At 46.5% G+C, this 23006-nt stretch overlaps 6 protein-coding genes across 6 annotated transcripts; 3 read left to right on the top strand and 3 right to left on the bottom strand.

Moving 5' to 3' along the window:
- Positions 1-59: 59 nt before the first annotated feature.
- On the top strand, positions 60-1679 carry TREMEDRAFT_68211 (uncharacterized protein; the record flags this gene model as incomplete). The annotated part of the gene is made up of 9 exons (XM_007003646.1): positions 60-107; positions 214-329; positions 379-437; positions 477-562; positions 610-688; positions 736-1123; positions 1168-1256; positions 1281-1459; positions 1662-1679. The coding sequence occupies 9 exons, from the start codon at positions 60-62 to the stop codon at positions 1677-1679; spliced, it is 1062 nt and encodes a 353-aa protein (XP_007003708.1).
- Positions 1680-1848: 169 nt separating this feature from the next.
- On the bottom strand, positions 1849-2693 carry TREMEDRAFT_61281 (uncharacterized protein; the record flags this gene model as incomplete). Its single annotated transcript, XM_007003524.1, has 3 exons — positions 1849-1860; positions 1885-2416; positions 2566-2693. 3 exons carry the CDS (start codon positions 2691-2693, stop codon positions 1849-1851), a joined length of 672 nt encoding a protein of 223 aa, XP_007003586.1.
- A 357-nt stretch (positions 2694-3050) lies between these two features.
- TREMEDRAFT_38393 (uncharacterized protein) lies at positions 3051-5380 on the top strand. The gene is made up of 7 exons (XM_007003256.1): positions 3051-3169; positions 3262-3704; positions 3786-4104; positions 4156-4251; positions 4296-4368; positions 4412-4895; positions 4951-5380. The coding sequence occupies exons 1-7, from the start codon at positions 3108-3110 to the stop codon at positions 5325-5327; spliced, it is 1854 nt and encodes a 617-aa protein (XP_007003318.1). The 5' UTR covers positions 3051-3107; the 3' UTR covers positions 5328-5380.
- A 544-nt stretch (positions 5381-5924) lies between these two features.
- Positions 5925-11300, bottom strand: TREMEDRAFT_68214 (uncharacterized protein; the record flags this gene model as incomplete). Its single annotated transcript, XM_007003647.1, has 10 exons — positions 5925-6130; positions 6597-6821; positions 6873-6906; positions 7184-7426; positions 7730-9333; positions 9380-9685; positions 9788-9966; positions 10016-10108; positions 10150-11059; positions 11087-11300. The coding sequence occupies 10 exons, from the start codon at positions 11298-11300 to the stop codon at positions 5925-5927; spliced, it is 4014 nt and encodes a 1337-aa protein (XP_007003709.1).
- Positions 11301-15436: 4136 nt separating this feature from the next.
- TREMEDRAFT_71381 (uncharacterized protein) lies at positions 15437-18486 on the bottom strand. Its single transcript, XM_007003714.1, has 5 exons — positions 17876-18486; positions 16704-17765; positions 16520-16655; positions 16250-16382; positions 15437-16203 (listed from the first exon to the last, which is right to left on the bottom strand). The coding sequence occupies exons 1-5, from the start codon at positions 18133-18135 to the stop codon at positions 16160-16162; spliced, it is 1635 nt and encodes a 544-aa protein (XP_007003776.1). The 5' UTR covers positions 18136-18486; the 3' UTR covers positions 15437-16159.
- Positions 18487-18891: 405 nt separating this feature from the next.
- TREMEDRAFT_68217 (uncharacterized protein) lies at positions 18892-22826 on the top strand (the record flags this gene model as incomplete). The annotated part of the gene is made up of 12 exons (XM_007003648.1): positions 18892-18979; positions 19108-19295; positions 19338-19440; positions 19486-19703; positions 19747-20733; positions 20759-20993; positions 21038-21228; positions 21297-21487; positions 21529-21673; positions 21775-22203; positions 22268-22515; positions 22571-22826. The coding sequence occupies 12 exons, from the start codon at positions 18892-18894 to the stop codon at positions 22824-22826; spliced, it is 3279 nt and encodes a 1092-aa protein (XP_007003710.1).
- Between the last annotated feature and the right edge of the window lie 180 nt (positions 22827-23006).

The following is a 23006-nucleotide window of genomic DNA, read 5'->3' on the forward strand; positions in this document are numbered from 1 at the left end:
AGCTACCTTACTCTCCTCTTTCTTCCTTCAGGACATCAAATACCGCCTTGTCACACAACATGACACCTCTACCTACGTATGGCTCTAGTCCAGTGGTACTTCTCACCGTGAGCTTTCCACCTTTCCCACCCAGGCTCACTTCCATCCCTTGTCTTCTTACTCAAGTCTCCATGTACGAAAACCTGGAAGCTGGCAAGCTGACATGGATCGCAGAACGACGATGGTCCTCCCTCTTCCTCTTCACCGAACATATTCGAATTTTCCAAACTACTACAATCTGTACTGGGATGGCAAGTCAAAGTTGTCATTCCCGATTGCCAAAAATCATGGTAAGTAAGCTGGTCCCCAACCTTACACATTTCAGCTGAAAGATCTCAGGGTTGGTAAAGCATATGCCATCAGCGAGGTAGTTGCAGTTCGGTACTTTTACCCTTCAGGTGAGACTCCATCCATCTCTTTGATATTACTGATATCAGAACCTGATGGACTAAAAGGAGAAATCTCCACTATTCGTCGACCGCTGAAAGAAGGTGAATCGATGGAATGGGTTCTAATATCGGGTGTAAGCTTGGCTTTGACATCCGAAACGTCTTGAAGCTAATCTCTTAGACACCTGCATCATGTACTAACATCGCACTTCACAACCTTTACCCAGGAGAGATAGACCTCGTTATTTCAGGACCTAATCGTAAGCTGTCTGAGCCCTGTGGTGATGTCGTCGAGCTTACAGTGAAGATGGACGTAACTCGTCAGCAGCCTTTTCCCTCTCTTCCGGAACTTTAGGAGCGGCACTTGCGGCTGCTCTTTCTGTTCCTTTACCAGGTCCATCTTCTGGTCCTTCTTTACATATCGACCATATCCCCAGTATCGCAATTTCTTACGGAGTCGTCGACCGACCGATACCACCCCGAGCAATCGAGTTAGCTCATGAAGCCGCGGTGGAGGTCTGTAAGCGATTATGGGATGATTGGGGATATGAAAGTCTCAATCCTAGACGGAGAGTGCAGGTGTACTCTGTGAACATACCTCTCGTGGAGGACAAATTAGAGACAATAAATAGGAAGGTTTGTTGGGCAACTATGTGGCGGAACACCTACGGGGGTTTATTCAAGCCTAATGTCACGTACGTCAGATTCTTCTCATGAGCTTCGCTCATTGATATGACAGAGCTAAGACGAATTTGAGATCAAACAGATCTGCTCCTCCTCAATTATCAACTACCGCATCTGCTGGACCAGGTGCTATGCCAATATCAGGTACAAAATCCTCATCTCGAGAAGAAAAGGAGGAACCTGCAACGCCAGTTGAAGACACCGGTCTCACATTCCACTTTGCTCCTGATCTGAAACCATTATTGTTCACCCCTATCGATCAACTACCTGTAGGAACGGACGCTTGGGCGTTTGCGATGGGTTATGTGACCGTGACACCTATTTCTGCGGAGTTTTCAGGTCTGAGCGCGGACGGATGCGTCACGGCTCGTGAGGAAGGAACACGATTTGTACCTGGTACACTGTGGGAGTCATAGCGTTTTATTTTGGTTTCATACAACATGTTATGAGTGTTTCTACTCTACTTTGTATGTCCTCACATCATCTTACAAACTCTTCCTCCTCTTCTTGTGTAGAGGTGAGAAGCTCGACAGATCGTCCGGGATAGAGATAATATCTTTGGAATAAGAATACCAAATCAAACCCAGCTGACAATGCCGCTAAGCCAAGTTTGGCAGGATTCGCTCAAATACCAGAAGGATCCCCTTCTATCCAAATACTACTAATTACCAACTGAGCGAAACTCAAGATCGATCCACTTACATCCTATTCATTAGCTTTTCCCTTTCAAGGCTGTTCACGCTTCATTCTTTCCACAAGTTATATCACTCACACAGATGATAGCCCCAATGGCGAAACCTTCGACACTTTTGACCTTCCAATTCAAAATCACCTGTGGGATATATTTCAAAGTGGATATGATGAGTTTAATCGTAGAGATCCAATATAACCAATCCAAAAACTCAAGTTTCCCAATCCAGACCATACAACCGGTGAGGAAAGCAGAAACGAAAATTAGTATTATAGCTGTTCGAGCTATGATTGAAGGTTTAGTCCATGATGCTTCGGATTTGATCTTTGGTGATTGCTCAGGAACAGGTAATAAATGACTTGTCTCGTCGTTGGTTTCTAAACCCAGTCGATGTTTTCGAGCATACCAAAGGACTTGTAAGAGGACAATGAGGGAAAGAAAAAGTGCATGAGTCGAAAATGCTATATCCCATGGTGAGACTTGTGGTAGATGACCATTATGTCTTGTTGCGTATTGTTGACGAGCGAGAGGAGAGAAGAAAATGGTCCAGTTCCAGATTGACAAAGCGAGGAACCCAGTGGGGTTTACGTATGAGAAATCGGGTGAGAAACCGCTTGTCCTAAGTCACATCAACATACTGTATTTGAAGAGATAAGTCTTTCCTTCATAGATGTGACTAGGGATTAAAGACAGAAAAAGACTCGGGATGATAGTAGGTGGAAAGGAAGTGAGTTGAAAGAAAGATTGGAACTCAAAACTCACGTTTTACGACGGTAATTGAGGATGACCTGTGGGTAAAAAGAGTAAGACCATAATGAGAAATAAGCGACTCCGGTGAGAGTCACGATGATTGAGGCTATAGGATGCTGAGAGTCAGAAGGTAAGTCCATTGTGATGTTGACATTGAAAGGGGAGAGTGGAACGGATGCATGAGCAAGCTTGTAAGTACGAGTAGAGTACGATCACCATCGATGTCACCATCGTTGCAAAGGCCGCACTCGATTGAGGCTTTTCATGACGTGTCATTTGTGAACCCAGAAAATAAGCTCCCGATCGGTTGATCCGTCCAAGGCACGGATCTAACGATGGACGAATCAGATTGAGGGATGGCAAAGTGGGGGAAGTGCGGGGGAGTTGTCTCTTGGTAATGAATTCACAACGATTCCAAATTAGAATTGGTTTATACAGAACATGATACTCACCATCTCGCTTCCAACATCATAACCCATACTTCCTCGTCCTATACTCTTAGACCCTTCTCAATCTTCGACAAATCTCATGAGATCCCGACCTACACCCTCAAGATGAGCTCTGTCAATTTGCACGGGAGATACATTCCCATCCCCACTCAATTCCAAGTCTATCAGTAAGTTTGCTCCATCTGCCACCCCAACCACCCCAATCATTCCTTGATCAGACTCAAGAAGTTGATATGAGAATACCAGGCTAATGAATCAGGTCTTATACGGTAGATCCACAATGGCAAATCACATTCACCATCATATGGACTTCCATCCTAGTCTTTACAACCCTCCTCTCCCTCCCTTATGCCTTCCGAGCCGTCGGTACCGGACGTTGGTGGCAAGCATGGTCTATCACTGAATCTGATACCCCTTCTCGATCGTCTGTAGTAGAAGAACACGTCGAACCCGCTCCAATACCCGAAACCAACTTCTTCTCACGTAGCTTAAATGCCGGATATGCTGTATGGCAAAGTGCGGCTTTGTTCACACCGCCTCTACCTAGCTTGAGAGTTTGGAAATACCAAGTGGCGGATTGTTGTCGACGAGCATACTTTTCGTTATCCTTTTCTCAGATTTTCATCGTTTTGGCCTACACGGGTATAGTCATTGCTTGTATTGTAAAAGGGGTCGATCTTACTTCAAATTCCAACCGTGCTGGTGAGTCACCCAAATGCCCTCATTTTTCTGCGTCTTGCTTGTCGGTCCTGATTTATTTGAAATGATGCTGATACGTGCTAGGCTTCGTGGGACTCGCCACTTTACCCGTCATTTTGACATTGTCGCTCAAATCACCCCTTCCAGTACCTGTCTTCCTCCCCACACTATCCTACGAGCATTACAACTTTCTCCATCGATGGGCTGGCCGAGTTCTCTTCCTTGCAGTCACCATTCATGGTTCTTTATGGATCAATCAATTCATATACTACAAAGAGTACGATGAACTTTCCGCCGACAAGACTATCAGAGGTCTATTGGCGTACGGTTTATTGGGTGGAATTGTCATCACGTCTCTCAAACCTGTCAGACGATTATGCTATCAGGTTTTCTGGATCGCTCAGTACGTCTCTCTCTCACACACACATAGTATCTCAGTGAATCTGATGGTCAGCATCTCTCTCTTTGTGGGATTCTTCGCTGCTATCTGCTACCACACGCCATATGCCATTCCATGGGTCACGGCATGTGCGGGTATATACGCCTACGAGTGAGTTCACTTGTCATCCACACCAAGCATATGTTGATAGACAGCCTTGTGGTCCGCATGATTAGATTCAGGATCAAAGACGCTATTCTTGTTCCTGTTGATAATACACTGACAATGGTAAGCTTATCTGGATCGTGGAAGTATGACAGCTGAGCGGCAGGTACATATCCCAGATTGTAACTCCGGGTGGCTACCCACACAACATGTCAACCTACGTATCCTCCGTGGAACAGGATTATTCGAGTCTCACCCATTCACAATCACCAATGCACCATCCTCTTCTTCTCGAGGGATCACTCTTTACGCCAAGGTGGCAGGAGATTGGACCCGACGGGTACACAATATGGCCAGAGAGGTGGTGTTGGAAACTGGGGTGGACGTGGAGGAAACAGAAGCTTTCCTCGCTCGTGACAAAGAAAGTCAAGATGTGTTGGTTAATCATCCCGGTAAACGTGTATTGTGCATGCTTGATGGACCTTATGGGGGTTTAAAGTTAGATCTCGGAGCTGTTGAGAGTGTCTTGCTCGTTGGTGGTGGATCGGGTATCACTTTTGTCCTCGGTAGCATCGAAGAAGCTCTATCAGCGAGGAAAGCAGGTGGGAGAACACGAAATGTAGATGTGGCATGGGTCGTCAGAGATTTATGTGAGCTAACCCTTTTCTCATTAACATGTTCAATACGATGAGCTGACAGATATAGCAACCATACATGCTCTCGCACCTACTTTATCACATTTACGAAAAAGAGCAGAGATAATAGGTTTGAGAATACAATATCAATTATATCTCACCGACCCGCCTTCCCCTTTACCACCCATATTAGATTCATTACGGGATTGCTCCACCATATCACCATATCGACCAGAAGTAGCTCAATTAGTTCGTGCTGCTTTACCTCTTCCAAATGCCAAAGACGTAGAAGCAGCGTCTGAGAAACATGGAGGAGGTTTAGCAGTGGTCGCTTGTGGTCCGGAAGGGTTGGTGATGGAGGGTAAGAATGCCGTGGCGGGTTTAGGAATAGGGGAAAGGGTTGCATGTGGTGGTGTTCATTTTCATGCGGAGACTTATGCTTTGTAAATGTTGTACAGTATTATCATGAGTATGGGAGAATGCATTGGTGGGATTATTCGTAAAAGTTTGTATATGAATCAGATGTCACTATGGACAGAAACATTGCCGTTTTAAGAATGATATCGCCATGAACCAAATCATAATATGTCTTTGAATGTTGGTTGCACCCTTAGTAAAAGTAAAAGTAAGGTAGATAGTTGACTAAGGACGTGAAAGTGAAGTATCACACAGTTAATTAATCCTCAAGTAATACTCAGGGCAAAAACTACTTATAGACATTCACAAAGACCACGAGGACATTCTTCCTTGCGACCATACAAAGTAATATCATGGGAAATCCCATATCCATACCTATTTCAAAGTCTTGTCAGTATGAAGTGAATTACGACTCACATGTTCTAATCCATACAGAATCATGTCTTCTTCTGTTCAAAAGGAGGAAATAATCTTGACGGAAGAACAATCTTAACTCCCATTGATTGTACGTACTCGAATAGAAACGAAAACAGGGTAGGGTGTTATGACATGCTAAACACAAGTTTGATGATAGTTTCTTTCATAAACATGCTTAAATGTATGCATCTTACTCAAATGTATCATTCATCATTCCATAGGTTCAACAAGTTCAGGAGTTTCTTCTTTCAAACCTACTTCTAAAATCGCTCGATGTAAAGTATCGACTAAATTTTTGTTTTTACGTACATAACATAATAAAGCTGGATTAGCATCACTACCTGTTCTATCTTGTAATACTTCAGATGAAGGGACTTGAGTTACTAGTTCGTCATTGTATTTAAAGAATTTGTCTTCTGAAAACATCAGTTTAAAACTCTTTGTTTGTCTCACTATTTGATTTCTATTGTCACGTCTTATCATATTTGGGTTGGGGCTGGAGTTGTTCCTCAGACAGGCGTCTTGTATTTATCTTCGTATGATGTATTGTGATTTATTTCATCTTTCCAATTTGTCGATGCTGGGTTTGGGAAGTGTGTAAAAGGGAATGGGCGTACGAGAGGGAGAGTGGGGAGGAGAGGAGCGAGAATGAGATTCATACCGAGGAAGAGTGAGGAGAAGAGTGAGGAGGAGGGGAGTGAGGAGGAGAAGAGTGAGGAGGAGAAGAGTGAGGAGGAGGGGAGTGAGGAGGAGAAGAGTGAGGAGGAGAAGAGTGAGGAGGAGCAGAGTGAGGAGGAGCAGAGTGAGGAGGAAAAGAGTGAGGAGGAAGAGGGAGAAGCAGAGGAAGAACAAAAAGGGGAAAGGTCAAAAAACACAACTCACGATGATCAGGTAAATGCGATTGATAAGTCCAATAATGTCCTGCACCACTAGTCTTGCCTCTATGCATGAAAACAGACATCAACTCGTATTCCCATTCCGTTTTCCCTTTCCATATCTCATCTAATTCTTTTCTCATTTCAGGTAATTTCAGTTCTAATTGACTGATCTCACGTTTGACTTCATCAGATTCAGATGTGAGGGCGTGAAGAAGATCTGGGGTGATATCTAGTTCGAAGTCGTTGGAAGGGTTTGTGGATAATGCAGAGAGGGCGTCACGGACGTGTAAGAAAGTGGATGGGATGGACAAGGGCTGGAGTGAGTTAACATATCTATATTCTCCATGAGACTTCAATATCTGAATTGAGCAGGTGATCGAGGTTGAATGATTCAAATACCTTGACCGGGGAGGAAAGGGTGGAGAGGGAAAAGGGGAAATGATGACTTGGACATATGGGTAATGTTCAGGGAAAAAAGTGAAAGAATTCAGCAGGAGCAAGAACGAGTAATGTACAACATCTTGTACCGTCCATGCGAAATAGCAAGAGAATAAAAGATCGACGAGTTTGGGATTAGGCGGGGAACAGGACACGCGCATAGAGGAACGAGTTGGAGACAAGAGGAAATATTAGATCCACACAACTCACTTTATGATTTCTCAATTGATGTAAGCGATGTCGAACATTCATCATCTCCTGCGTTAAAACAATCGACGCTTCTCGAGCCTGTCTATCGGCAGTGGCGAGGAAACGGTCCATACTGAGCGTCTGGCCAAAAGGTATGTGCGTATTAGTCTTTCTCTCGCGACCGGTAGCTAGGTCAAATTGAGAGCGCTGGGTGTCAGCAAAAGACACCATCTTTCCGGTTACTCTCGGTAGGTATGCCAATGAGTTATTGTGATGTCAAAGACATAAGTGGGTCGATTTCAAATGGGCGGGAGGTGGGCATGTGAGAGGACGAGATTTCTTGTGTAGTGAAAGCTGTAGGTCAAGCACATAGCGAAGGAAATTGACTGCAAATGCCCACTTCAACAAGCTGAAAGCCTGCGAGGGCTCACTATGGGTGAGGAGAGAATGTAATGACATGAAGCGAAACTCCAATAGAGTAGAGATTAAGGCCAAGGGGAAAACACTCACTCGCATCTGTATATACAACATAGGCGGAAACTCGTCCATCAAATCCATCATCGCCCCTTTCTTTCCTTCATACTCTATATCACTCCCTCCGAGATACAATTCAGCCAAACAATCCGACAAATCTTTCCCTTCCTCCTCCACCCCAATTATAGGATGTACGAAAACACCTTCCACAGGTTCTCTAGCTTCTTTCACTCCTTCAGGAGTTTGAAAGATTATTTGTTGACGATATTTACATGAATACAATTGTTGTATCAGATTCGTCCCTTTCGTCCCATCCTTAGCGACGGGAGGTTCGAATGCTGATTCCAATTGAGATAAAACATTTATGAGAACTTCTGCTGAATCCTGTTGAAGACCAAATTTCAATCCTGAGGCCAATGTGGATTCCCTCCTAGGTCTGGGAGGTAAAGGGGGAGGTACCAAGATATTCGTTGGTGAACTAGTGATATTCGAATTTGGTAATACCACATCTAGAGAATCTTCAGGAGGAGATTTGATGTCCAAACTCAATATTCTCGCTGTCATAGAAGGACTTGAACCTCTCTGTATCGGCCCAGAATCAGGGGATAGATTGCGAGCGGTGTCCATACTATGATTCGCATCCGTAGGAGATTCCATTTCGTAATCATCTGATTTGAGTCTTGGCCTAGCTCCTGGTGAGATACCTCCGTCGGAATCACGATCTGTGCTTTGACGTTTACCGAGGATAGATTGTTCTCTTGTCGGTGTTGCAACGGGAGAGGAAGGGAGTGATAGATCGGTTCGACTTGGACTATATTCAGGAGTGGCAACTTTGGTAGAAGATGGTGATGGGATATCGTTTATACCTGAGAAAGCATCCCTAGTAGGAGCAGGTGGTTCAATGATTTGATCCACTTCTGGTCGGGTGATAGCGAGATAAGCTAATTCTTCTTCTGGTCGAACAGCCGAAGCTTCGGAAAGATAAAGTTGTATGAATAACAAACGTAAATGTCTGACAAATCTTCGAGAACGTTCGACTTCTGGTTTTGGAGGTGTAGTCGTGCCTAAAAGATCTTGTTCGAATTCCATCACCGCGTCTCGGATAGGTTTGATACTATACAGATATTGAAGTATCGAATTGAGATAACATGTATTACCTATATTGTGTAATCCTACAGGAATATCTTTCCTAGCTGGACCGGAGAAATCCTTACTTCCAGTCTCGAGAAAAGTTCTGATAGACGGTCTTTCCTCACCAGGTGCAGAAGCGATGACTTCGAGACATTTTCGATAATGATCCGCTTTACCAGGAAATTCCGCCACTGCCATCTCGTATTGCATCACCAAACCGTCGTCGATACAATCCCTAGGGGCTGACAAAGCAGAATAGGCGTCTTCAACGGAGATGAAAGTTTGTCCTCCTCTTCCTATCTGTTGGATGTTTTCCGACCGTCTCTCACGACCTATGAGGACCAACGCGGCAGATATTTCCGCCCTGTCACTGGCAGATGATGAAGCTTGCATCGTCTTCTTGTGCATGTCGAGAATATACTCGTCAGGAGCGTCGTGAGCTTCCACTTCGATGGAAGCGGCGTGTGCTTGATCATAGCCTATACGTGCGTATGCTCCTTGGATATCGCCTGAAATTTAGTCAGCGGTGATCATGATTTGAATGTCACCACTCACTGGCAGTATAAGCACCCATCGACCTTTCTATCCCCACTTTGAGCTCCAGGGTGTCTCTGTCCGGAATAGAAGTCCGCGAGAGTAGCTCCAGTGCATTAAGATATAGCGGTGAGGGTCGTGGATCATCCAGTATTTGCAAGTTGTAAGCCTTTATGATGGTAGCAGCCGTGTCAAACTTGGTCACACCCAAACTGTTTAGCGCATCAGGGACGGACTCGGTTGTAGAGCGGACCACTGTCTGGTGAGCTTGAACATCAGTGGAAAAGGAGTGTACAGACGGGCGGGATAGCCAGAGAGGTCGAGCGTCTGGGATAACGCTTCCTCAAGCCCAGTCGGGATGACAGAAGACAGAGTTTTTGGCAGGTCTGTTGGTAAGTCTGTGAACACAGTGAAGTTTTCGAGACTGACTGTTTCGTGTCTGATATGCTTGAAGGTACAAAGAGATCTCCACCCATGTCCTGAGCATGTATCTGTCCATCTGCCTCACGTCCTCTTCACTGACCTTGTCATTCTTCTGGAATGGTCCTACTCGAATCCCCTCTAATTCTTCCCGGCATGCAAATCCAATCTGGTAAAGAAGGGCGGAGCTGCATTTTATGAGCGCGACTCGATCACAGGAGACACAGGAGGGCTCACGAGGATATATTGGCACCAATTTCCGCCTGAAACTTCTTATTCTCCAGTTTGACCCATCCTCGTTGACCTTTGAATAACGGGTTCTCAAGCAGTCTACAGTCAGTTCGTACTAGCGCTAACCTTGAATGACTCACGTGACGATCAAACCCCAAGCCTTGTTAACACTTTCGTACATGTCCATCCCGGGCCGAGGATTGTTGACCTTTTCGAGGGTGAAGGCTTCGACAAGACCCACGGGTATCTGTCCTGGGACAGGTCCGGCATCTACCAAGATCCACAAGTCAGATGTGCAGCTAACATACAACTTTGACTGTTTCCTCGGGCTGCGATACACCTGCCACGACTCCTCAGGCTCTAAACCTGGTGTGAGATGAGGGAAAGCACACATTTCGGAGTCTACTGGGATCCTAGGTACCTGAACGGAGCTGGTCGAGGGTTGAAGGAGATGATGAAATTCATGAAAGTGATGTTCCCCAGGTGTCTTTTCGAGGTGATTACAGCTTAGAAGATTTCTCAAGCGTGATTGTTCCTCTACGCGAGCCGAGTATCGTTGTTCGTATGTGGGATCATCTGTATAGGTGGATGTTTTATCCGCTTGTAAAGACCAAACATCCATATCGTCGATAGCCGGAAGGTGACCTCGGCCAGACACAATGTGAACCCACCCCCAGCAAACAGCGCAGAAATACCATTCTCGATTATGGTCGACTCCTCCAGGGAGAGCATCATAGACATCATTCAAAGTTGAAGTGGGCTGTGATTCCGATGTCGAAGACGGTGTACTGGACGTTTGGGTAGTCGGAGATGTTGCAGGCTTCTCGTCCTCTGGAAATCTGATCAAATCCGGTTGAACAGCTGGCGGCATGGACTGACGCCTGGGAATTGGTTTTGGTAAGTCCTCAATGACAGGAAGGACCAATTCATGTTCATGAACGAGCATCAGCAACCTTCTTGGTAGAAGACCTGCTCCAATGACGGGTCGATCTGGAATACTGAAGGGTAAAGGTTCTTCGTCGGCGTCCCAGAGATCTGTCAATTTGGCTTCTGGTGGTTTCATGGGACGAGATGGACCGGCTTTGCTATCCCAAAGAACTACTTGTTCATCATCGCCTGTGCCGATATGTTCCGCCACCACACCTGGGACATAACCTGGGGGATGTTCTTCAGGTGGTTCAAAGACGGCCTCTGGAGGACGATAAGGAGCATGGGGCGAATCCTCCATAACGATGTCGGCATCATTTGTGGTCTTCGAAGGAGAAGGCGTGGAACGGGGTGAAGAATGCATGATGCTTGGAGGGGGTATGATCTCTCTCACTGGTCCTATAGAAGCGATGAAATGAGTTGATGGAGGAGTAGAATAGTATTGAGTGCGAGAAGACCCGGGACGATCACGTTTGGAGACTGAAGGGGGAGAAGAAGGGAGTAGACGAGGACCGTGAGGCTTTGAAGGGCTATCACGGTTTGCCGAGATGGAAGAGGAAGACGAGGTTGTCGTACGCCTGCGAGCGTGTGAGTGTGGGCCGGGTGAAGTAGACGAGATATCAGGGATCTCCGCCGACATTACCGAGTGTTATAAGGGATCTGTGTAGCCATGTAGCCCTGTCATACGAGTAAGCTTGCGTGATAGATGTGTGACAAAGGGCTCACCGAGTGAAGGATTCTGATCAGCTGATCACGTCATGGTCTTGGTGAGTGATGAGATGGTGGGTGAGTGATGCGCGATAGGGAGGGAAACAGGGGAGGTTTGTGCTATTGAGATGACGGTTCGGACCTTGAAGATGAGCTCTGTGTCAGAGAAGAGGGAGATGAGCAAGAAGAGTAGTATGACCCCCCCTTGAGTAGAGTGAGTACATTCCATCCATCCATTCCATCCATTCATCATTTCGAGAACAGCAGCGCTTTGACCCACCACCCACTTCCAATTTGCGGCCATCGCCGCTCCCAATAACTTCACCATACCCTCAATCAAAATTCGACTTTCCCTCGTCTGCGGTAAGTTCTGACTGCACTTCATCAACACCTATATCGACATGGCAAAGCGTGGTGCGGAATCGCAGATAACCAAGGATGAACAGGAGTCCGCTTCAGAGAATGAGGAAGACGTGAGTCACTCCCACTGTGTCAACGATCTGTACTGATTCTACCAGCCCGGTGTACGCTCCCAACCTTTGGCACCTGTGACGGGTAGACAGTGAGTCGATCCTATCCACAAGATCTATGTTCAAGCTAAAGTAGCGAGAATAAAAGGTATGCCTAAGCGGAGAGGCTTCGGGGAGTCTTCTGCATCCCCAATACCAACTGTAAGATCTCGATCTCGTCATTCTTGGCACCGACTGACGATTCAGCCTTCTGCCTCTAATGCACCTCCCCCGGTAACGTTTGGAGGGTCGACTTTTGGTTCTTCCACATCATCCATTCCCCCCTCATCCTCTGCGAGTTTCAGTTTTGGCGCTTCCACCCAACCTTCCTCAGGATTCTCATTCAATGCCACTGCCCCTTCCTCCTCCGGGTTCTCATTCACTCCTCCTGCTCCTGCCGCCGCCGCCCCAGCAGCCTCCCCTTTCACAGGCTTCGCTTTCTCCAAGCCGACTACATCGTCACCAGAGAAACCACCCGTCTCTGCTGTACCCGTTCGATCCTCATTCACCAGTGGTTTTGGTCAACCTAAAGACTCTGCACCCACATCATCTGGTGCATTCAACTTTGGTCAAACGTCTGCCCCCACTTCCGGGCTGAATCCTAAAGCACCCAGCTTCGCATTTGGTCAAACCTCTGCTTCTACTCCTAGTGAACCACAGCTTCCAAAGGATAAACCTGCCCTTACCAATCCCTTTGCAGGACTCAATTTCAACAAACCTTCGACGACGTCCGCGATAACGAAACCGACAGAAACCCTTGCGGCTTCCACGGCTAGCCCTGCCCCCAGTGCTGGTGCCGCCGTGGCCAAACCTACGGCTACAGTTTCAGCTACCAACTCGGAGCCTCCGAAGTCGACTCTGCTATCAACCGAAGATAATGCGGCAATCACGACCAACGAGGCCATTGCTCCTCAACCAACCCAAGAAACCCCGCCTGATGAAGGTGAAGTTTCTTACTGGACATCTCTTCGAGGTCTCAACCATTCAATCCTGACTTTTCTCTCTCACACTCTCGAAAACGACCCTTTCCTTGATTTGTCATCCTGCTTACCTGATTTATCATCCCAGTACGAATCATATCTATCTCAAGCAGTCAAGACTGCCGGCTGGGCACCAGCCAAGTCTTCTTCCACATACCCAAAGTCCAACGGAGCGTCAGCTCCCAGCGTACCGAAAGCCCCAACATTTGCCTTGCCCAAAGTCGGCTCCTTTGGGCTCCCTCCCGCAAAACCTACTACTCCGAGTGGGGGATTCACTCTTGTCCCATCGAGCAACGGACCCAGCGTACCCAAAGCTCCCTTCGTATTCGGCAAACCGTCAGAATCCAGTACGAGTACTCCTAAGAAACCCTCTGCAGAGGTTAACGCCCTGGCACAGCAAGTCCTTGATGAGGAAAACAAGTCGACCGAACGTCAAGCACCTGAGAGAGGTAATGGTACAGTCCCCAACTCAACACCTTCTTCGGAACAGAGAAAATCGGGATTATTCTCATTCGCACCATCGGTCCCTCTACAACAAACCACTCCGGAAAGCAAAACATTTTCACCTTCTTCTCAATTAGAAAAACCCAATGTCAATTCTCCCACTCAACTGGGAAAATTTGGTCCGGGGGGTTCCCAACCTCAATTAGCATTTGGAGGTGCCAAATCTTCTCCTGGTAATACCGCACCTGTAACTTCTAAGCCTTTCAATTTCGCATTTGGTTCCTCGACTACCACTTCATCAGGACCGACGTTCAATTTTGCTTCTGGACCTTCAACTACACCTTCATTCTCTTTCGGCGCGACTTCCAATTCCACTAGTACACCCGCTTTCACATTCGGATCCACGCCGTCAGTCCCGGCGTCGATACCTGCTGCAACATCAGTGACAGTACCGAGCGAATCAGGAACTGCGGGGGAAGAAGTAGAAGAACCATATGAGACGAGTAAAAACTTGGCTGAAACTGTCGGGGCGGGTGAAGAGGGTGAAGAGACAATCTTCGAAGCGAGAGCGAAATTGTATAGGTTCACAGAAGGAGTTCAGAAATTGGAAGGAGTTGGAAAGTTCATGTTGAAGAGTAATACTAAGGAAGGGGATGGGAAAGGTAAAAAGAGGTTGTTGATGCGTACGGACGGTTCTGGTAATGTGATCTTGGTGAGTGAACTTGAATTGTTTCCCTACCATCATCGATACCTCCATGTTCACACTATCTCACTTGTGTCATACCTCTGATGGTTTTCAATTCCTTTACAATTGACGATGACCGGCGAACGAAGATGGCGATCAAATTCAATCTACATATCCCATCAACCGTGGATGGACTTGATCCAATCCTACATCTTCGATCGAATAATTCGATTACTCGGAAGCATAGAACTATGATATCAGGATTTCGTACAAAGGTGTACTGCGTTGTGCACGTGGTAGAGTTACATGAGGGAATTCAAATTGATGACAGAATATGTCTTTGAATAAAAATATAAACCCCACATCAGATGGTTTCATGGTGAAATTCCTAGGTTTTGATCAAGTCGGTGTGGCGGCGCCTTATACGTTGAGGGTAACGAATGCTCAGACGGCACAAGAAGTTGTTGAGGTGATCAAGAGGGAGAGAGAGTGATTGGGGAGGTTTATGTTTTCACATCGTTTCATCTTCTTCGTCATGGTCATTTTTGAGGCATAATCCTGGTTTACAGTGCTGGATTGCCGTTGCGGATGGACAGCAGGAAGGGACAGAAGGTATGTACGACGACATGAGAAGATAGTCGGAAATCTACGGACTTGAGGAGTGGGGTATGGTGCGCTGTTGAAAAAGGTCGGTGAACAGTACTTTTGGGATGTTGGTGGTACGTCAACTTGATGGATGTTGGTAGTACTACCACTATCTGGGATTCTAGACACGACAAGATGGCAGGGGATATTAGTGAATATGATAAATCACACAGGACCTCGAATAAAAGTATGAAACCCTCCTTGACCATTGACCATAAGTCATCGGACGGGGAGTAGGAGTGAGTTAGATGGTATGGGAAGTTGAATCTTCAATCTTGGTCATGCTCGCTCGGGAAAATATACACATGCAAAAGATGTTCGATAATCATGACCCTATCCACTACTGCACTCCTTCACAACTTCACTACTTCACTACTTCAATACTTTACTAATTCACTACTTCACTACTTTACTAATTCACTACTTCACTCCTTCACAATTTCACTACTTCACTACTTCACTACTTCACTGTTTGAACTAAGACGAAAGAAATTGTAATTATTGATGAAGGGGAAATACAAGTGCAACGAAAGAGCAAAAAAAGGTGCATGGCAACATGACAAAAGATCCAAATTATACTAAAAAACTTTGCAAAAGAGGCACAACAACAGTGCCATTTTATCATTTTACCATTTTACCAATCTACCATTTGTATACAAATACGGATTTCACCAAAGTTGAAGAAAGATGTGGTTGTTTTTATACAGATCAGATCATACATACTGTACTTGATATTGACAAGATGATTGTTGAATTTTTTTTCAATTTTTTTTTGAGTTTTCATATGAATCTTGAATCAATTCGTTACAAGATGATTCAAGAAAAACTTGATTTGAGCGTGGAAATGGAATGAACCATTACCAAGATCTTTTGTTTTAAGGATGATTTGATCGGCGTCGTGTCAGATGGAAGATTGATTAAATCGTGTAATTATTGAGAAACACTTGTGTCGTTGTGAGAATGACCTATGATCTCCCCAACAAATCCTCCGGTCCAACAGCGAATAACATAGCTTCTGGACCTCTTTGATTTAAACCATTCCCTCCTATCCTATTTAAAGCATTTTGACCCGTCGGGATAGGTCTTTTAGTCTGAACGGGGATTTGATTAGGTCTCGTTTGACTCAATACTCCGATTTTTGTATTCTGGTTTGATATATTGTTCGGTCTCGTTTGGTTCGATGTCCCACTTTGAGTTTGGGTTTGAGTGGGTTGAATGGTTGAAGTTGATATATTACTTGGTCTCGTTTGACTTAATGCACCGGGTCTAACGGGAGTTTGACTTTGAGTGATGGTACTGGGCCGAGAGACATTAGGGATCGTGTAAGGTGCATTTATTGGACGAGGTTTAGGTGTTGAAGATGATGAAATGGGAGTTGAAGGTGTTGAGATGGGATTGATTGGTGCGGGATGAGTACCGTTTTCTAATAATCTAAGACCCCATGCTCCATGTGCACCGGAATTGAGGTAATGATACTGGTTGTTAGTCGATGCCATATGCGTGTCTTCTTTACAGAGAATCACCGAGTGTGAGAGAAAAATAAGACGACTGGAGCAGGGACGTGGGTACGAAAGATGAATGATGAGAGTCGGAGAACGGTGATAAAACCCACCTTCAACCCGTTCATCTGTCTATACCGTTTTGTACATCCATTACCTACCGCACATACGAAAGGTTTATTCCGTCTTTCCGCTTCTTCAAAAGTGAGACCCAAGTCCACAGCATCATGTATGGCAAAATCACATTGTCTGATCTCATTAGCATTATACTTTCATTAGAAATGCGGAAGGACAAACCCTTTCTCACGATGATACTTCAGACCATTACTTTGACGATAAGATTTATTACATCCTGGATTCGGACATCTCCAAGGTTTATCCGTTGAAAACAAGCTAGGTTGAGGTAAAGGTGAATCTGTGGATTTGTTCTCCCCATTTCCACTTGTATTCGTTCCTTGACCTGGCGTGTCTGAAGTGGACGGTCCGGAACCATGTAATACAGTAGGTGCCACGGCTCTTGGTAATTTCAACGTTTGACCATCTTCCGTATTCGTCTTGGGTGATGCTGCTTTGCCCGACACCACATCATTGAAAGCCCTATCGAAATGACGTTTATGGTTGATAGGTTGTTTGGCGATTGGGAAAAAAGCAGATCGACCAGGTGCCATCTTTGGAAATACAGGAGAAGCTTGACCCGATGTGTTAGGTGTGACGACTGATCCATCGGCCGGAGAAGAAGTATTCGTTGAGACTCTTGATAATGGGGCAGAAGGGACATGAACTTCCAATGGAGAAGTGAGAACGTCTGAAATTTGGAATGAATTACCCGTCACTGGAACTGGAACAGGGAATTCTGACGTCGGAGTGGTTGGTTTACTGATAGGTACAGGATATGTCGGTATTATTTCAGAAGATCGGCTCTCGCTAGTCATCGATGAACCCGCCAATGAAGTGGTACGTTCGATCAAGGGTTTTTCATCCAATTCTTCCATATCCATATCCATCGAGAAGAAATGATTATTTTGATTATCAATTTCACCTCCGAGAGGATGCATATCTTCCACATGTTCCAATAAATCGTGTAATCCGGCAAAACGTTGTGTACAACACATGTATTCTTTTGTAAGTTCGGCATCTGATCTTGCGGCCAATAAGGAATGTACCTGTCCACGGGTGTATGACGTCCCTAAAGAGGTAGACATGGCATGCATGGATAGGGAGTTGAAGGATGACGAGAGTGCGTTCATTGGATAATCTGAATTACGATTTTGAACGGCTGCGGCGTATGATCTACGTGAGATTGAAGAAGGGTCAACCATTGTGATGGAAGTTGAAAAGGGCGCTGGAGGAGAACCCACTCTGAATTCGATCAGCTCGTTTTTTCAACCCACTCGCTTCGAGATCCACGATCCCAAAAGATATTGATGATTGAATGAGTAAGAGAATATGAAGGTTGATCTTGAACTCACGCTCCACTATAGAACCTAGCACCATAACTTCCCGCGACACCACCTACGACGCCGGACATTTTCAAGCTTCTGACTGGGATTCCCACGCCCGCTGATGACTTTTCCATTGAGAACGCGGCTCCGGTGAAACTTATACCGGTCATGGCACCATATGACATGGGTGACATACCTGTTCTAGGTGATGTATTGATGTTCTGAGGATGTTTGAACGCGGCGTGGGGGTTATTGGTAGGGACAGGTTGAGGTGGAGGTGAAGGCATGATGGGAATGATGGGAGTGTATTTCGTGTGTAGAGGAAAGATGTGGTGACTATCTGTGGATGATGATCGCTATAAGCGAAGTGAGGATGAAAAGAAGTCAGGTGTACGACAACTCGTGGCCACTCGTGGGGATTTAGGGAAGAATTGAGGGGATAATAGGAAGTGGTGGCAAGTCGTCTGACCTGGGAAAGAGTGAAAGGTTGATGATGGGTGGAATGGCCACCAAAGGGAGGGGTCGGTGTCAGGTAGTCGACGTCGTTTATTGTTGGGGGTCTCTTAATGTTAAGAGTATGTAAGACGAGGGGCGCTGAGAATGTAATAGATTTAGCCACGAGGTGGTTTCCCCCCAATAATAATGATGAAAACAAGCGAGGATGTAGGAAGAGATCTGAAAAGTCCGTTATAAGCTGATCCCGACTTTTTCCACACCCAGTTTTCGCCCCTGATTGCATGATGATCGATTGGTCCATGGCCCATGGCTCATGCGCACTCCCCCCCCCCCCCCCGGCACAGCCCACTTCCGGCAAGTGTCACCCTCGTTTCAGGGTCCTCGCTTGGACCATTCCACCCTTAGCTCTTTCTCAGTTCCGTCCCCATCGGGGCATTCGGATTAAAGCTTATCATGACGTGGCTTTCTTCCGTTTCACCATCGTCACCTCGACTCCTACTCTCTCCTACTACTCAAGGCTCATGACATAGACTGGGTGAACCGGGTCTGCTTCACTGATCACTCCCTCACTCCCTCACTCACTCACCATGACCCTCCTGCCCGGTCCATTCCACCTTCAACCCGTCCTCACACAACTCTATAAATCTCAAGACCTCTTAGATCTCTCATCCCCAGGTTCGTCTCCCTTTCACTTGCAGTCTCCAAAACCTGTCACTGACCTCCAGCTCAACCACTCTCTACCTCCCCGCAACCATCCATATCCTCCTCATTCACCTCTTTAGCCGCATCAGCAACCCGTAGAGCCGCTCAATCTTCCCCATTCCGCTCTTCTCCTACCTCTTCTCCCGACCGTTCTCGACCCGAGTCCGTCCCTTCAGACCAGAAAATAGAAGTCACCTGCGTAGAAGGCTATGGACCTAACCTCTACGTCGCCAGAACAGATGGTGTTGTTGAATGGTGGGTATGTGATGGGAGTGCGGGGACGTCCCAAGTCAGTCGACTCTTCTCTCAGTCAACTTGCCTGACGCCTTAGGCACAAGGTTGGTCTTTGAAGAACAAATACTCCGTGTTCCCTCGTCGACCTGTCAGCAAGATCGTGCTCCTCCCGAAAGTTGGTAGGGCCTTCATTCTCTCAGGTGTGTAGGTTAGCTGCTCAAACATTACTCAGCTGATGATCTCAGACGGGACAGTGCATCCTGTTAACCTTCCTAATCTCGAAGCGGTCCCCTCTACCGTTATCCCCACCATCAGAGGTGTCGTGACTGTCACCCTAGACGATGATGAGCTCGATTGGACGGGCCCCGAGTCTGAAGATAAGAGTTCAGAAATGACCATGGTCGTGGTGAGACGGAAAGGCTTGGCTATATACAAAGTTGGACAACGCATGACACTCGCAAAGGTTGGTTGTCCTATCAATCCCTATTAATAAGACTGACGGACAGGAAATCCCTTTGCCATCTGCACCTACTCAGATAGCTCTGACATCTACATTTCTATGCGCTTCCATACCGTCGGCCGACCAAAGCACATACAGCATCATCGATCTCTCAGACGCATCACTCACTGAAGTATTGCCCGTCTCTCAGCTCGACCCTACCACCCTCGATTTTGACCCAAATCCAAATATAGTCGTCATACCTGGTGAAAACGAATTTCTTGTCACCTCGTTTACCGGAGTCAGTACCATGGGTGTCTTCCTGAATGGGCAGGGTGATCCTGTGAGGGGAACGATGGAATGGCCTGATCATCCACTCAGTCTTGCCATTGAGGCCAACTTCATCATTGCTTTGTTGAAAAATGGAACCATCAGAGTACACAGACTGGACGATCTTGACAAACCTATACAGATCGTCACCCTCGACCTATCTATGAACGCCACGGCTCTCAGCTATTCTCCTTACGGTGTGGAGGTTAGGGACTTGGTCAGGGACGAACGATTGAAAGCTGGACGGATGCAGTTGCTCAGTGGGAAATTGGCACCCCCCAATCTGGCACCCATCAGAGTTCATTCTGGAAGTCCGCCCAGAGTAGACTTGAGCAACATGAGTGTCGACGCAGTCGATGAAAACATGTTACCTAGTTTGGATGTCATCCCACCGGTGATTGAACCGTCATCTGGATCGGGCCTGACCCCACCATCCTCACCTCCTGACTTCGGACGACGACCTATATTCTCGGCTACGCAAACTTCCTTACTACAGACCACCGCGCCCGCTGTCAAGGATCCATTTTCGACAGTCATCACAGAGACTGTAGTCTTTGGACCGAATACGATCATGTCACTCTCGCCAGCGTCGATCATCCTGCGGGTGGAGAGGTTATGCGCTGAACGTCGAATGGAAGAAGCCACTGCCGCGGTAGACGAGGAACGCAGGAGGGGACGAAGAGGGGAGGTGGATCAGGATAAGGTCAATCTTTCAAGCTTTGATGTCAGTGTCCGACTGACCGGAGTAGACAACCCACCTAGCTACAATGCGTTATCTTCACTTATACCTCGCCTCACACCTCTTGCTAGAAGCGATGTTTGAACGCGCGGGCGAATACTTTTCCCGTGGTAAAGTCGATCCTCGTCTCATAGTCCGTCTCTTTCCTGCATTCCGAGGCAAGGTCATAGGCTCAGCAGAAGATGTCGAAGTGTACGAAGGACTTCGAGAGGTCGTGCTCGAAATGCCCACCGTAGACCAAATCAGTCAATTTGACCTTTCTGAGTTCTAGATCCAGCTGATGTCACAGTTGCGAATAGCATCAAGAGAAACTACTCCCCACATGTGTCTCCAAACTCGCAAAGTGCACCGGAAACAACTGAGCTACGGGACGCGTTGTACGATGATGCTAAGACTATGCTTACTGAATTGCTGAGACGTACGAGGGCGTCGCGGCGAAAAGGCGGGGCGAGAGGTGTAGACTCTCGAAAGATTGACATTGTACGTTTGTCCCCTCGAGACTCCTCTGTGGACCGGCAGAATATGATGAGTGGTCATTGACATTTCAGGTCATCGATACGACTCTATCGAAGTTGATGGCGGATCAAGGGATCACCAATGAGCTTCTCGCATTATTAGCTTCGCCTAATGATGTGGTGTTGAGTGAACTGGAGCCGTTCCTGGAGAAAAGACCCTACGTATTGGCGACCGTCCTAAGGCAGCAAGGGAGAATCGATAGGGTATTGGAGATTCTTCGAGGGTAAGCTCATGACTGCCCGTGGGGTCACGCTGACTGTCAAGAATTGCAGAATCTCAACACGGGGATCCGCTCTGTGACGATCCCATCGAAGAGATATATCAGATGATCGAAGGTGTCACTGATCCTGTTATTTGGAGGAAATATGTCCTATGGCTGGTCGCACGTGATGCTCATAAGGGACTTTCAGTGAGTATCGCTTCGGTCAACTCTTCTCACTTCGCCCATCCCCCATAGCTATGAGTCCTGAATGAGTGCCTTGAGCACTGGCAGGCAAGCTGACGATGCAGCTCATCATGTCTCCTAATCCTGCCATTGGTAAAATTGACGACATCTCTCTTCTTTCCGACTTAAGGCAAATCTCTCCAGAAGTGTCCTTTGAGTATCTCGAGCACGTAGTAGTAAACAAGAAGTCTTCTTCTCGCGATCTCCACGAGGACCTACTCACCCGTCTGATCGACACCGTCCTCTCACTGGTACAAGATGACGGGGTCAAATACCATCTCGAAGAGCTCGAAGCGGACTACCGGCTTCAAATAGATCCTGACCCATTTCCTGTTTACTTAGCTGAAGTGGCTCCTCCGACACCGATCAAGTTCACTCGTTTGAAACTTATGCTTTTTCTACAAGGTTCGCCATTCTATGACCTTCAGGATGCATCACAAAGGTTTGAGGGACAAGAGTTGTTGAAATATGAACTGGCCGTAATCCTGGGAAGAGTGAGTCTTGAAATTTCTTCTGCCTTCCCCTTCCCACTATGGAAGTGCTAAGCTGATGCCCTAGTTGGGCGAGACCAAAAGGGCTTTATCGTTGTTAGCGAGAGATGTTGGAGATGGAATGTCCGCTCAAACTTATTGCACACAAGGAGAATTCATCACTATCAAAACGGCCAAACGAGTTGCTTCTAGATTATCTGATTTAGCTCCTTGGGCCAATATAGGGGAGATAGGAAGGAAGAAAAGGGGAAGTGTAGATCCTCAACTTCAAGAGAATTCAGTGATGGAATTATTAGGGGTGTATATGCGAGATGGGTGAGTAGTCATTATTTTTTTCTTGCTAAGTGGATAAAGAACTGACGATTGGTAGTGATTCAACGATCAAACAAGCTTCAAATCTTTTGAATGCCCAATCGATGCATTTGGATATGGAAAGGGTGTTGAGGTTGGTACCTGATGATTGGCCTTTGGAGGTGATTTCTGGTTTTTATCAACGTGGTCTGAGGAGAGGATTACATGAGAAAGCAAGTGGGGGGATAATGAAAGCTATAGCCGCTGGGCAGAATCTTCAGGTCGGTACTTCTTGTTTGATCTCCCTCCCGGTCTTGTTATATGTCCATTATTGAGAGTTGGCCATACTATACTTGTTAATAGGCACTCACTATTCCGTTGCAGGTGATATCAGTGTAACTATGTCGTTACTCGAAAGATCTCACTTTATGAGAAAGATCGATGAAGTGTTTAGCTGACTTACAGACGAACGAAGCTCATCTCGAGACGATTCGACGTATACCTCCATTGATAGT

Source organism: Tremella mesenterica (assembly GCF_000271645.1).
Source record: "Tremella mesenterica DSM 1558 unplaced genomic scaffold TREMEscaffold_3, whole genome shotgun sequence".
Taxonomy (NCBI): domain Eukaryota; kingdom Fungi; phylum Basidiomycota; class Tremellomycetes; order Tremellales; family Tremellaceae; genus Tremella; species Tremella mesenterica.